This window comes from Hemiscyllium ocellatum, chromosome 31 (genome assembly GCF_020745735.1).
Source record: "Hemiscyllium ocellatum isolate sHemOce1 chromosome 31, sHemOce1.pat.X.cur, whole genome shotgun sequence".
Lineage (NCBI taxonomy): Eukaryota > Metazoa > Chordata > Chondrichthyes > Orectolobiformes > Hemiscylliidae > Hemiscyllium > Hemiscyllium ocellatum.
In genome coordinates, this window is record NC_083431.1 from 35,763,782 (window position 1) to 35,779,511 (window position 15,730).

At 43.6% G+C, this 15,730-nt stretch overlaps 1 protein-coding gene across 1 annotated transcript in view; it reads left to right on the plus strand.

Moving 5' to 3' along the window:
• The first annotated feature begins 4,242 nt into the window (after positions 1–4,242).
• The window catches only part of LOC132830279 (eosinophil peroxidase-like), a 46,803-nt gene continuing 35,315 nt past the window's right edge, over positions 4,243–15,730 (plus strand). Inside the window, exons 1-2 of the mRNA XM_060847824.1 lie at positions 4,243–4,323; positions 6,319–6,392. Coding sequence (XP_060703807.1) covers positions 6,320–6,392 — 73 coding nt within the window. The 5' untranslated portion in view covers positions 4,243–4,323; position 6,319. The remainder of the gene's footprint in view (positions 4,324–6,318; positions 6,393–15,730) is intronic.

Genomic DNA, 15,730 nt, shown 5'->3' on the forward strand with positions numbered 1-15,730 from the left:
TTGGAAAAGATTTGGGTGAGGGCTATGAAGTAATTTAAGTACTTGTTACAACCACCAAGAAGTTGAAAACAGTGAAGTTTCACTTGGTCTTGACCTGCTCTTAACATTTAAGAGACCAAAGATCAGCTTGAATGTATTCATGGAACATGCACAGATCTCTAGAATAAAGAATTCTAAAGATTCACAGACCTTTTCATATTTCCACCTAACTCTGCGTCAGCAGCAAACTTACATACAATTGGTCTCTGAATTTCTTTGTCTAAGTCATTAGCATGGCTTGCAAATTGTTGAGTCCCCAGCCTTGATTCTTTTGGCATTTCACTAGTTGCAGCCTGCAATGGATCTCTAATGTCTGATTCTTGTCAATTAATGAGTGTTCGACCTGTGCTGAAATATTGCTGGCAATTACATGAGTCAATTTTTAAAAAATTAACGTTTGCCTGTTGGAAATCCAATATGTTACATCCACGACTTGTTGTTTATTTACCTCTAGCAACTACATATTTTAAAAGGTAATAAATTGATCAGGCCCCATTTCCCTTTCCGTGTCTTTGTTTATTGCGATTATGAATCTATAATTGCATTGCAAAGATTTTGGTAAAAACAATATGCTTCAGGACTCAGTAGGTGTGGTATCATTAATTTAATCTGGGTGATGGGCATCACAGGTCTACATTCAGAGATTAGGCTGTGTCCTTCCAAATGGTACAAATGGAGGAATACCAAATCAACAGCCAGGAGAAGGTGATAAATGACAATTCGATTTGACCTGTCACCATGAGATTCCATGGGGCCCCAACACAGTCAAGTGTTGAAACTCACTCTGCAACCTTAAGTAGGTCTGATTTGGAGGTGCCAGTGTAAACAAGTTGGTCTGTTTTGGTGGTGAAACAGGATGAACACAGAGATAGTGATGGAGGAGTCTGAAATATTGATAGGTATAATTTGGTTAGTCTGACTCTGTTAGGCAATAGTTTGTGTTATGGACAAGACCAAACACCCTCAAAATATATTCAGAAGATAGACACTAACCTTTTATTATTTTAAAAGGGAAGTAGAAGATGTTGTGCTCTAGATGCAATTCAATTGGCCAAACTACTTGATGCTAAGCAAAACAAACTTTATTCAAACACTATAGTTAAGATGCAACAAAAGAAAAAAGAAATTGGAATAACCACTCCATTAAAATACTTAACAAGAAGATAGATTATTTAATAAACAGTAACTATTCCAACATAATAACATCCCATAAACACACCCTTATACAAAGACAAATTCAGTAAATTAGATTGGCTCTAGCTTTTAGTGTTACCGTGACAGAAAAATATAACTCCCATATCAAGCTTCAAGATCTCAGTATCTGTTACTGAAAAACTAAAATTAAAAATCCTAATTCTGTGGGAGCTTCACTCCACCCATTCAGGATGCTTCTATTGTTCACTGTTTAAAAAAAACCCAGACCTCACAAGCTGTTTACTTTATTGGCCACCAATAGACAGCTCACTGCCTCTGTCTGAAGACCTCTGTTCAAAACAAAAACAGGACAAAATACACCTCTTAAAAGCCATAGTATCTTCACACTTGATGAATCATTGATCTTAAAAATACAGAAGTTGGCATGAGAAACTTGCACTGGATTATTAGCGAATGACAGCAGCACCATTCTCCCAGGCATACAATACAGTACAAGGTAGAACGTTGTGGTACTTGATCAACATTTAGATTTGGGGGAGGAACAGGATACATAAGTGTCTTGTTTAATAATTGTGACTTATTTTTATCATTCATCCCTGTGTTGTGGGTGGTATTGATAAGATCAGTATGACAGGTTGTAGAACAGATAGATGTAGAAATTCAGGTTCATAATTCTTTGAAGTTTGTGTCACATGGAGACAGGATAGTTAAGAAGGCATTTGGCATGCTTGCTTTCATTGCTCAGTCCTTTGAGTATAGGAATTAGGAATTCATGTTGAATTTGTACAGGACATTGATGAGACCTCTTCTGGAATACTGTGTCCAGTTCTGGTTGCCCAGTTATAGGAAGGATATTATCAAGCTGAAAAGAGTTCTGAAGAGATTTACCAGGATGTTGCCAGGTATAGAAAGTTTGAGTTAGAAAGAAAGGCGGGTTAGGCTGGAACATAGGAGGTTGACAGGTGACCTTATAGAAGTTTATGAAACAATGAGGGGTATAGATAGAGTTAACGGTGGATGTCTTTTCCCTAAGATGGGGGATTTCAAGACTAGGACACACATTTTTAAGGTGAGAGGACAGAGATTTACAAAATACATGAGGGGCAATTATTTTATACAGAGAGAGTACATGAATAGGAAAGGTTTAGGGCCAGGAGCAGGCAGGTGGGACTAGTTTAGTTGGGATTATGTTTGGCATGAACTGGTTGGACTGAAGGGTCTGCTTCCATGCTGTATGACTCTATGAATAGCTGTCTTAACCTGTATTGCTAGGCCAGTGAGTTGGGCCAATCCCAAAACCTCCATCAGAGCTTGCTGTCTAGGCCTTGATACTGTGCAAGGGAAGTGAAGGCATGCTCATTATGATACCAAAAGGCCCGGGATTGGCCCTTAAGATCATCAGTGATGAAATTTCTGTTGCAGTTTTTAGTTCATAGAATCCCCACAATGTGGAAACAGGCCATTCAGCCCCACAAGTCAACATCGACCCTCCCCCCCCCCCAAACAGTAATCCACCCAGATCCATTCCATACTGTATTATGCAACATTTGCCCCTGACTAATGCACCTAACCTGCACATCCCTGAACACTATGGGCAATTTAGCATGGCAATTCACCTAACCTGCACATCTTTGAACTGTGGGAGGAAGCCCATGCAGGCGAGAATGTGCAAACTCCACACAGTCAGTCGCCTGAGGCTGAAACTGAAACGGAGTCCCTGGTGCTGTGAGGCAGCAGTGCTAACCACTGAGCCACTGTGCCGCCCATATGCTATTACATAGCTTTTTATTCTTGTTTTGTTTCTGTTAACTATTTAATGTTATATTAACTGATTAATTGTAAGCATATTGTAAAATGTTAATGATTTTGCAATTAGAATTAGTTTTGTTATTTAATGATTTCTAGTAAATGAGTACAAGTGAGCGAGGAAATTGAGTAGGAGGATAGCCTGGCAAATGGGTAGAGTTGCAGGTGGGGAAGGTAGCAGAATGGGTAGGGTAATAGTTAAGTAGATAAGGGTTAAGGTGATATTCTGGATGGGTAAGGCAGTTAGTGTAAGTCGGGTCTGGCCTGGAGGCATTCAGGGAGGAGGGCGTTTGGGGGATTGGTTGGGGCATAGGATGTAATTATCAGGGAGTTGGGAATCAGGTCTTTGTGGAGAGGAGGAGTTCTGGGAGATGGTGTCAGGATCTGGTGGAGAGGTATTGGACCAGGTGAAACTATGTTGGAGGGTGTCAGAGGAGTTGGGGAAGGGGTTATGGATCTAGGAGAGGAGTGAAGAGGGTAGACCTGAGTGAAGTCAGTATGATGTGTTTATTGGAGGGTTGTTGTGAGGATGTAGGGGGTGTGTAGCAGTTGTTGTCAGCTGGTTTAACAGTTACTCAGGAATTAAGCTAATTCCTCTAGTTTTTCCCGGGTAACCATTAGTTCGAACTATCCAAAGTGTTAAACCGTAAATCAGACTTCCGGACCTATGGGGCAGGTTGCTAATGCCAGTAACTACCCAAAAAAGTTTTCAATTTCTCTGTTAATTTCTAAGAAGTCAGTTGCATCAGTACTTTCATGAGGTAAAACTCCTGGAACTTCTCCCTGATATCATTGTGGGTTTACTTAAAACAAATGGATTGCAGCAGTTCAAGAAGGCAGCTCACCACCACCTCCTCAAGGGTCAGGCAATAAATGCTAGCGAGCCCACATTCCATGACCGAACTGAAAAAATAGGATTTCCCTTTCACAATTCCTGCTTTATTTAAGCGTGCTGCTATCACATTAATAACAGCTAAACTTCATTACTGATTGGCAATTCCTGTCTAGATTGCTACAATAGGAAGATCCAAGCCATCCAATTATACCTAATCTACTAAATGTTGGTACTGCAAGTGTTAAGGATCTTTGGCATTTCACTACAATTTTTTTTGATGAATTGCATCTGTTTAAAGAAAAAAAACATCCTCATTCCAATGAGATCAATGATAACATATCTTTCGCAGTTGAAATTAATTTTAGATTTGCTTAGAATCTTGTCAAACTAGGATGTGTCCTCCTTTTATGCAAATAGTTAAACAGTAGGAATGATTTATAAACCAGGGTTTCAGAACTATCCTAACAGTAGGTGTTGGAGGTTTGAAGGTGAGTGTCATCTGATTATAAGAGATTTGTTCTATTTGGGAAACTCTGATTGCCTGTCATTTTCCTTTTGAATATTTGAAGATTTGATATTCAGATACTTACTATTCTGAATTAATTCTTCATTTAAGCATGTTTTTACTCTTAAGTACAGAAATTATTTGTTATTCTTCACCTAGCCAGTGCCTTTTGTTGTGTTCTCCTTCAGTCTTCTGATCACCCTTTACATGTTACTGTTTAGTCTTGGAATCATCTGAGGAAATGTTTGTATTTTCTCTCTCCAGAACTGGGAAAAGTCTATTTTACTCTTGATTTCTCTTGTAATTTGATCATGCATTTAGGAAATTATTTGCTGAGAAATTTATTTATCCTGCATACTCAGAGTTATATATTAAAAGATCCTGCACTCATCATTAAACCCTAGAAGCATTTTTAATAGTTTTTTTGAGTTTTACCCTTTTAATGTTAAATACCTAGCTCCTGGTCTTAGGTGCCTCTGACTATCCAGTCAAGTTCAAACTTGATCAATCTTTGAACGTGCTTCCCCCATGGGTGGGACAACTTCCAAGTCTTGAAGCAAATTGTTTGGGAAGGGGATGATCAAATGTGAGAATGTGCAGAACAATGTTGAAAGAGACAATGCTCAAAGAAAGGATGCTGCTTGTGCAAATCAGTTAGTTTTACAAATTGTCATAAAATGTTCTATTAGAGTCATAGAGATGTACAGCATGGAAACAGACCCTTTGGTCCAACCCATACATGCTGACCAGATATCCCAACCCAATCTAGTCCCACCTGCCAGCACCCAGCCCATATCCCTCCAAACCCATCCTATTCATATACCCATCCCAATGCCTCTTAAATGTTGCAATTGTACTAGCCTCTGCCACATCCTCTGGCAGCTCATTCTTAGACAGACCACCTTCTGCGTAAAAAAGTTGCACTTTAAGTCTCTTTTATAGCTTTCCCCTCTCACCTTAAACCTTGCCCGGGGTCTCTTTTTTTAAGTAATTTGATCTGATTTGTCACTGCTATATTTACTGCTGTCCCCAACGGCTCGAAATCTTTGTTCAACAGTGACAATATCTCTGATTGATAGCATGAAAGTATGCTCTTGAAAGGAGTTGGAATTAGGTGGGGTTGTTGATGTTGATGCCAGACATATTTTCCTATTCACAAGCTAGAAAGAAAAATAATGAACTTTAATTACACAATCTGAGTTTTCAAAGGTTTGTCAATAGAGTACAATGTCAATGTCATTGACATTGTCAAGTAGTTTTCAGACTTCTAATCCAGTAATTGGTAGACCTGACATTTCATTCTTGTCATTTAATTTGGAAGAGAACTCCGTGACCATTTTACTGAAGCTCTCTATTACTAATATTGTTAAAGTGTAGTTAGTTGAAAAAATATATTCTCTATTTCTGGAGATAAATAGCTAAAAATGAAATGTCAGTGCTTTGCAAGTAATCCAAGTTGCGTGTGTATATGTTTGTACCTATTTGTCTTGACACGTTTCTATGTATGTGTGTGCTGTGGTGTGTCTGCTTCTAAAGGGTGGCATGGTGGCTCAGTGGTTAGCACTGTTGCCTGTTAGCACATAGCACCACAGACCTGGGCTCAAATCTAGCCTTGGGTGATGGGGTCTATGTGGAGTTTGCACGTTCTCCTTTGGCTGTGTGGCTTTCCTCCTACACTCCAAACATATGCAGGTTAGGGGAATTGGCCATGAAAGATTGCTTTGTAGGTTAGTCCAGGGGAAATGTATTATAATAGATTAAGGGAATGGGTCTGGGTGGATTCCCCTCTAGATTCCAATGTGGACTTATTGAGCTAATTGTCCTGATTCCACACTGTTGGGGTTCTTAAAAAATATCAGTCTGCACTGGGAAATATGGATGGCCTTGCAGAAATGTTCACTTTATATCTTCAAGTTTTACTATATCATTGATCTGTATGTACAATCCCTGACACATTGTCTGAATGTGGATCTTTCAGAATGGCACCTCTATGGTCTCTATCCGTGCTCCTCACTGCATTTGTCCTGCTTCAGAATGAGAAAGCTCATGCAGGTAAGAGTCTAAACTAACAATTCACATCATTAACATTTAGCATGGTACAGTCGGGCAAATTGCCGATGACACAAAGATTGGAGGTGCCGTTGATTGTATCAAGGGCTTTTGCAGACTATAACAAGACATTGACAGAATGCAGAGCTGGGCTGAGAAATGGCAGATGGTGTTCAACCTGGATAAATGCAAAGTGATGCATTTTGGAAGGTTGAACTTGAATACTGGATATAGGATTAAAGACAGGATTCCTGGCAGGTGGAGGAACAGTGTGATTTTAGTGTTCAAGTGCATAGATCCCTCCAAGTTGCCACTCAAGTGGATAGGGTTGTTAAGAAAGCATATAGTGTTTTGGCTTTCATTAACAGGGGAATCGAGTTTAAGAGCTGCGAGGTTTTGCTGCAGCTCCCTGGTGAGACCACACTTGGAATATGGTGTCCAATTCTGGTTGCCCTACTATAGGAAAGGTGTGGAGGCTTTGGAGAGGGTACAAAGAAGGTTTACCAGGATGCTGCCTGGACTGGAGGGCTTCTTTTACAAAGAAAGATTAACTAAACTCAGACTTTTCTCTCTGGAGAGAAGGGGGAATAGAGGTGACATGATTGAAATATACAAGGTAATGAGCAGCTTGGACAGAGTCGATAACCAGAGACCTTTCCCCAGAGCAGGATTGATTGTCACAAGGGATCACAGTTTTAAGGTGTTAGGAGGAAGATAGTGTTTTTTTTATGCAGAGAGTTGTGAATGCATGGAACACGTTGCCAGCGGTGGTGGTGGAAGCAGAGTCATTAGGGACATTTAAGTGACTGCTGGACGTGTACATGGACAGCAGTGAATTGAAGGATGTATATGTTAGGTCATTTTATTTTAGATTAGGATTAATCCGAGGCACAACATTGTGGGCCGAAGGGCCTGTTCTGTGCAGTACGTTTCTGCATTCTATGTTCTAAACTGAGCCCAATTCTTCATATTTGCCTCAGGCTAAATCAGGTGTGCAAAAGTTTTTGTGTCCTGTGGGAAATGGCTTAGGGAAGTGAACAAGCAAATGTAAGAAGACTCCTGTGTTAATGGTATAGAATAGCCTCTTAATAATCAAAATTAAATAAATGCAAAGCTTTTCTTGACAGGACATGCTAATGGAAATTTCTCCCCATAAGTAAGCTTGAAGCAAAGACATGAACAGTTACACCAAAAATAATACATAATAATAAAGGGATTTAATCTGACTCTAATGATATTCATTACTTATTTCTTAAATTTAAAAGGTTTTAAATAAAGATATTTATGGCATTGATAAGTTTAGTCATGAGTCATATTAACTTCTGCAAAATTCGGATCCATTAGATGTTTCACTAAAGTAAAATGTAAGCTACATTCAAGCTTGGAGTTTCTTTCTGCAAGCAAAAGTGATATGTACCCAGTATGTGAAGGATTGATATTTTTAATCAACTTATTCAGACATAGATCTGGTACAAGAGAGGGAACCCTTGAATCCTCACTTTCTAGTGAGGATATAACTGCACTGCAAGTCTCCAGGAAGATGAAATGGATATGCCAAGATGAAATTACACTGAAGTTACCAAACAAGCTGAACAAGATCATAACTCATGATGAGATAATAAATATAAATCGCCAATTGATTAGTTATTTCAATACGTTAACCTCCAACATCATGACAGAATATGACTCACAGGAAACAAACAGTTTATCAGAACTTTCATAGAAAGGCAGCAGATCAATTGAACGCTTTAATGCATTGCTCATTTCTTCTGTTTTCAAGTGACTGCTGGTCAATTAATTAATTATTATAACACAGCAGGAATTGTTTGCATGACTTCAATGACTGTGGGTTACCTGCTTGATATATCCAGTGCTTACGAATTAACTAAATTCAAATTAATTTTGAATGAATTTACAGCAAATGCTACAATCATGGGCCAATGTGTTCAATTAAGTTGTATTCTGCAGGAGAGAGGAACATGTGCAGAAGGGAAGAATTGTGATTGATAGTGTAAAAGGGAGACAGTTGCGATTGATAGTGAGCCAGGAAGGGGCTTTAACTGACAGTACACGGAGGAACTAGGCTGTCATTGACAGGGTGGAGCTGTCATTTAGAGGGTGAGACTGGGACTGACATTGAGGGGGAGACAGTGAGGCTATAATTGTTAGATGAGAGAAGAAGCTCACCAATCAGCAGTGCAGGCAAGAGGTGTTGTAATGTTTTTTATTCAGTCATGAGATGTGGATTTTGCTGAGGAAAGGATATATCTTCCATTACCATTGAGAAGGTAATGGTGAGCTGCTTTCTTGGTGAAGGAAGTTATTTCCAGGTTTTGACCCAATGACAGTGAAGGAACAGTGATGAATTTCCAAGTCAGGGTGTTGTGTGGCTTGGACTGGAACTTTCAGATGATGGTGTTCCCCTGTATCTATTGACCTTGTCCTTCTAGATATAATGGATATAGATTTGGAAGATGCTGTCTAAGAAGCCTTGGTGAATTTCTAAAGTTCATCTGGTGGACGGCACACACTGCTGCTAATGTGCATCAGTGGTATTGGAAATGAACATCAATGGTTGTGAATGTAGTGCCAATGAAGTGTGCTGCTTTGGTGTGGATAGTCTTGAGCTTCTTGAGTGTTTATAGAGCTGCATCCATCCAGGTAAATGGGGATTATTCCATCACACTTTTCACTTATGTCTTTTGGACGTTTGTTAGTTCTGAAAGCTATGACAAAAATACAGGGCAAGATTAAACAGAAAAAGAAAGCCTATGGTATTCACAAAAAAAACTTAACACTGCAGAAAGCCTATAGGAATACAGACAGCACAGGGATTAAGTTTAAAGAAAAGTAAATCAGAGCAAGGGCATGTAAAAATATTAGCCATCAAGATAAATGAAAACCTAAAAAAGATGTTTTATTAGCATATAAGGAGCAAGAGGATAGTTAAGGAAAAAGTGGGACCTATCAGAGATGAAGAAGGAAACTTGTGTGAAGATGCAGAGATTATGGGAAGAACTTTAAACCAATATTTTGTCTCTGTATTCACAAGGGAAATGTATGATGCAGATATGGTAATCCGAGAGGAGTACTGTGAAATATTGGACAAGGTAATAATAATGCAAGAGGAAGTGTTAAAGGAATTGGAATCCTGGAAAGTGGATAAGTTGCCACGGCTGAATAGATTATTGCTAGAATATTGAAGGAAAGGAAGGAAATAACAGATACTGTGAGGATTATTTTCTAAACTTCAATACACGCAGGTGAGGTGTTGGACTGGAGGAATGCAAATGTGTTCCATTGTTTATAAAAGGTACAATGGAAATGCCAATAAATTATAAGCCATTTAATCTTACTTCAGCAGTGGACAAATTGTTAGAATCAATCCTGAGAGATTGTATAAACTATCACTTAGAAAGGCATGGACTAGTCAGCTCTTGTGAAGGGAAGGTCATGCTTTATAAATCTGATCGATCATCCTTGTCACACACACAAAGAATTCAATGAGAGTTGTGCAGAAATGAATTTTAGTAAAGCATTTGACAAGGTCCAACATGGCAGACTGGCCATAAAGGTAAAAGCCCACAGAACAAACAGTAATTGAATCCAAAGTCAACTTAAATTAAAATTCAATTCAACTTAATAACAGAGAAAAAAAGAATAATGTTCAATGGCTGCCCTTGCAAATAAAAAGCTGTTTCAAATAGTGCTCCATAGAGCTCAGTGTTGGCACCCTTGCTGTTTGTTTTACACATTAACGATTTGGACTTGACATAAGGGACACAATTGGGAAATTTGCAGACTACAGAGAAATTGCTCCGAAATTATATAGGTGGATTAGTGGAGAGGCCAGGAAAGTGGCAGATGGCGCTCAATTCGGATAAGTGTGAGATAGGTCAAGCAGTAAACCAGAAATACACAATTAAATGGGTTAAAAATCACACAACACCAGGTTATAGTCCAACAAGTTTAATTGGAAGCACACCTGCTTTCGGAGCGACGCTCCTTCACCAGGTGACTGTTTGATGAATCACCTGATGAAGGAGAGTCGCTCCAAAAGCTAGTGTGCTTCCAATTAAACCTGTTGGACTATAACCTGGTGTTGTGTGATTTTTAACTTTGTACACCCCAGTCCAACATCGGCATCACCAAATCATGAAATATACTGAGAGGCGTTGATGAAGCGGAAGATCTTGAGCATGCAAGTGCACAGGTCCTTCAAGGTAACTGGACAGGTAGGTAAGGTTGTAACAAAGGTAGGTTAAAAACAATGACTGCAGATGCTGGAAACCAGATTCTGGATTAGTGGTGCTGGAAGAGCACAGCAGTTCAGACAGCATCCGAGGAGCAGTAAAATCGACGTTTCGGGCAAAAGCTCTTCATCAAAAATACAGGCAGAGAGCCTGAAGCGTGGAGAGATAAGCGTGGAGAGAGAGGAGGGTGGGGGTGGGGAGAAAGTAGCATAGAGTACAATAGATGAGTGGGGAAGGGGATGAAGGTGATAGGTCGGGAGCAGGAGGAGGGTGGAGTGGATAGGTGGAAAAGAAGATAGGCAGGTAGGACAAATCATGGTAACAGTGCTGAGCTGGAAGTTTGGAACTGAAGTGAGGTGGGGGAAGGGGAAATGAGGAAACTGTTGAAGTCCACATTGATGCCCTGGGGTTGAACTGTTCCGAGGTGGAAGATGAGGCGTTCTTCCTCCAGGCGTCTGGTGGTGAGGGAACGGAGGTGAAGGAGGCCCAGGACCTGCATGTCCTCGGCAGAGTGGGAGGGGGAGTTGAAATGTTGGGCCACAGGGCGGTGTGGTTGATTGGTGTGGGTGTCCCGGTGATGTTCCCTAAAGCGCTCTGCTAGGAGGTGTCCAGTCTCCCCAATGTAGAGGAGAGCGCATCGGGAGCAACAGATGCAATAAATGATATTAGTGGATGTGCAGGTAATGGGAAGGGAAATTGTGGTCTTAAAGAAGGAAGCTATCTGGTGTGTTCTGTGGTGGAACTGGTCCTTCTGGGAGCAGATACGGCGGAGGCGGAGGAATTGGGAATACGGGATGGCATTTTTGCAAGAGGTAGGGTGGGAAGAGGTGTAATCCAGGTAGCTGTGGGAGTCGGTGGGTTTGTAAATAATGTCAGTGTCAAGTCGGTCATCATTAATGGAGATGGAGACATTCAGGAAGGTGAGGGAGGTGTCAGAGATGGTCCAGGTAAATTTAAGGTCAGGGTGGAATGTGTTGGTGAAGTTGATGAATTGCTCAACCTCCTCGCGGGAGCACGAGGTGGCGCCAATGCTGTCATCAATGTAGCGGAGGAAGAGGTGGGGAGTGGTGCCAGTGTAATTACGGAAGATCGACTGTTCTACATAGCCAACAAAGAGACAGGCATAGCTGGGGTCCATACGTGTGCCCATGGCTACCCCTTGGTCTGGAGGAAGTGGGAGGATTCGAAGGAGAAATTGTTGAGGGTGAGGACCAGTTCGGCCAAATGAATGAGTGTCGGTGGAAGGGTACTGTTGGGGACGTCGGGAGAGAAAAAAAACGGAGGGCTTGAGGCCCTGGTCATGGCGGATGGAGGTGTAGAGGGATTGGATATCCATGGTGAAGATGAGGCATTGGGGGCAGGGGAAACGGAAGTCTTGGAGGTGGTGGGAGTGGGTGGTGTCTCGAACGTATGTGGGGAGTTCCTGGACTGGGGGGGATAGGACAGTGTCGAGGTAGGTAGAAATGAGTTTAGTGGGGCAGGAGCATGCTGAGACAATGGGTCGGCCAGGGTGGTCAGGCTTGTGAATCTTGGAAAGGAGGTATAACCGGGCAGTGCGGGGTTCCCGGACTGAGGTTGGAAGCTGTGGGTAGGAGATCTCCTGAGGTGATAAGGTTCTGTATGGTCTGCGAGATGATGGTTTGGTGATGGGGGGTGGGGTCATGGTCGAGGGGGCGGTAGGAAGAGGTGTCCTCGAGTTGGCGTTTGACTTCAGCAGTGTAGAGGTCAGTGCGCCAGACTACCCCTGTGCCCCCTTTATCTGCTGGCTTGATGGTGAGGTTGGGATTGGAGCAGAGGGATTGGAGGGCTGCGTGTTGTGAGGGTGAGAGGTTGGAGTGGGGGAGGGGGTAGACAGGTTGAGGCGGTTTAATGTCCCGGCGGCAGTTGGAAATGAAGAGGTCGAGGGCAGGTAATAGGCCAACGGGGGGTGTCCAGGTGGATGCAGTGTGTGCAAAGGGGTCCTCGGAAGGTGGGCGGGAGTCCTGACTGTGAAAGTGAGTTCGGAAGCGAAGGCGGAGGAAGAATGTTCAACGTCACGGCATGTATTAAATTCATTGATGCGTGGACGGAGGGGGATGAAGGTGAGTCCTTTGCTGAGGACTGATCGTTTGCCCTCAGTGAGGGGAAGGTCTGGAGGGATGGTGAAAACTCGGCAGGGCTGGGAGCTGGGATCTGATGTAGGTGTGGAGCTGGGAGTGGGGGCGGCACTGGTAACTGGAGTAGATGTGATGGTGGGGGGAATGGGGGTGGAGTCATGTGCAGGGGTGGTGCTCCCCTCAGGATTTAGGGGGCCGGGAATGGTGACAGTGGGATCTGTTGGGAGGCGTGTCAGCCGAATGCAGGTGAGTGGCGTTGGTGGGGGTGGAAGTGGTGGCAGACACAGAAGTAGGGGTGGGGGAAGTCACTGAGCGTGTGGCATTAGCGATGATGTGAGGAGCGGAAGTGATGTCGCGTGTGATACATGAGGAATTGTGAGGGGCAGAAGTGGTTGTGGGAGTGGCCATGATGGGGACAGAAGTGACAGCATCAATCAGCATGGGGGTGGTAGCTGCACCAGCCACATGGCTGTTGTCTTTTATCTCAAGAGGGTTGGAATATAAAAGCAGAGATGTGCTACTGAGACTTTATAAAGCTCTGGTTAGGCCCATTTGGAGTACTGTGTCCAGTTTTGGTCCCCACACCTCAGGAAGGACATATTGACACTGGAACATGTCCAACGGAGATTCACACGGATGATCCCTGGAATGGCAAGTCTAACATATGAGGAACGGCTGAGGATCCTGGGATTGTATTCGTTGGAGTTTAGAAGATTGAGGGGAGACTTAATAGAGACGTACAAGATAATACATGGCTTGGAAAGGGTGGACGCTAGGAAATTGTTTCCATTAGGCGAGGAGACTAGGACCCGTGGACACAGCCTTAGAATTAGAGGGGGTCAATTCAGAACAGAAATGCGGAGACACTTCTTCAGCCAGAGAGTGGTGGACCTGTGGAATTCATTGCCACAGAGTGCAGTGGAGGCCGGGACGCTAAATGTCTTCAAGGCCAAGATTGATGGATTCTTGTTGTCTCGAGGAATTAAGGGCTACGGGGAGAACGCTGGTAAGTGGAGTTGAAATGCCCATCAGCCATGATTGAATGGCGGACTGGACTCGATGGGCCGAATGGCCTTACTTCCACTCCTATGTCTTATGGTCTTATGGCTAATGGCATCTGAGCAGTTCCAGAGGCCGGGAGAATCTTCTGGAATGTTTGAGGAGCGCTGGTTATGGAGGTGGGTGGATAAAAGCTTGTTGTACTTACAGTTTTTGATGTTTGAGATTGAAATACTGTTTGTTGAGAGTATGAATTCTTCTGAGGATGTAGTACAGAGTGGGCCCTTTGCAATTCTGAGAGAGTGTGGCCCTCAGCTGAGGCAGGGCTGACTGTAGAGAGGTTAGGTGCCGGCGCATTGCTGCAAGCGTGGATCGGTGGATCCTGAAAGAGAACTCTTGCAGGTGTTTTTGAATCTGTAGTCTGTACTGTTTGTCCTGTTCGGGTCCAAACTCTGCTGGTTTAAAGGTGGTCCGGAGTCCGTGTGGGATGAGTTGGTTACGGAGGCAGGCACTGAGGAAGCAAATGTGGCTGTGGGAGCGAGTTTGTTTCACGACATGGTTGAAGAGCTTCAGGGCAGAGGAAATGACCTGGGAGTTGCAGTGGGATAGGGACTCCCTGAGATTCTTGTAGAGAGAGGAGGAAAACTTCTTCAAGGCAGGCATCCTTGCAAGAGGATTCGCAGTAGGGTTAAAATCAACGAGGTAAAAACAATGACTGCAGATGCTGAAAACCAGATTCTGGATTAGTGGTGCTGGAAGAGCACAGCAGTTCAGGCAGCATCCGAGGAGCAGTAAAATTGACGTTTCGGGCAAAAGCCCTTCATCAGGAATAAAGGCTGAGAGCCTGAAGTGTGGAGAGATAAGTGAGAGGAGGATGGGAGTGGGGAGAAAGTAGCAAAGAGTACAATAGGTGAGTGGGGGAGGGGATGAAGGTGATAGGTCAGGGAGGAGGGTGGAGTGGATAGGTGGAAAAGAAGATAGGCAGGTAGGACAAGTCATGGGGACAGTGCTGAGCTGGAAGTTTGGAACTGGGGTGAGGTGGGGGAAGGGGAAATGTGGAAACTGTTGAAGTCCACATTGATGTCCTGGGGTTGAATTGGTCCAACGCGGAAGATGACGCGTTCTTCCTCCAGGCATCTGGTGGTGAGGGAGCGGTGGTGAAGGAGGCCCAGGACCTCCATGTCTTCGGCAGAGTGGGAGGGGGAGTTGAAATGTTGGGCCACGGGGCGGTGTGGTTGATGGGTGCGGGTGTCCCGGAGATGTTCCCTAAAGCGCTCTGCTAGGAGACGTCCAATCTCCCCAATGTAGAGGAGAGCGCATCGGGAACAACGGATGCAATAAATGATATTAGTGGATGTGCGGGTAAAACTTTGATGGATGTGGAAGGCTCCTTTAGGGCCTTGGATGGAGGTGAGGGAGGAGGTGTGGGCGCAGATTTTGCAGTTCCTCTGTGGTGGCAGGGGAAGGTGCCAGGATGGGAGGGTGGGTTGTAGGAGGACGTGGATCTGACCAGTTAGTCACGGAGGGAACAGTCTTTGTGAAAGGCAGAAAGGGGTGGGGAGGGAAATATATCCCTGATGGTGGGGTCTTTTTGGAGGTGGCAGAAATGTCGGCGGATGATTTACTTTATGCAAAGGTTGGTAGGGTGGAAGGTGAGCACCAGGGGCGTTCTGTCCTTGTTACGGTTGGAGGGGTGGGGTCTGAGGGTGGAGGTGCGGGATGTGGACGAGATGCGTTGGAGGGCATCTTTAACCATGTGGGAAGGGAAATTGCGGTCTCTAAAGAAGGAGGCCATCTGGTGTGTTCTGTGGTGGAACTGGTCCTCCTGGGAGCAGATATGGCAGAGGCGGAGGAATTGGGAATACGGGATGGCATTTTTGCAAGAGGTAGGGTGGGAAGAGGTGTAATCCAGGTGTGGGAGTCGGTGGGTTTGTAAAAAATGTCAGTGTCAAGAAGGTCGTCACTAATGGAGGCTGTGGGAGGTTGTAATGAA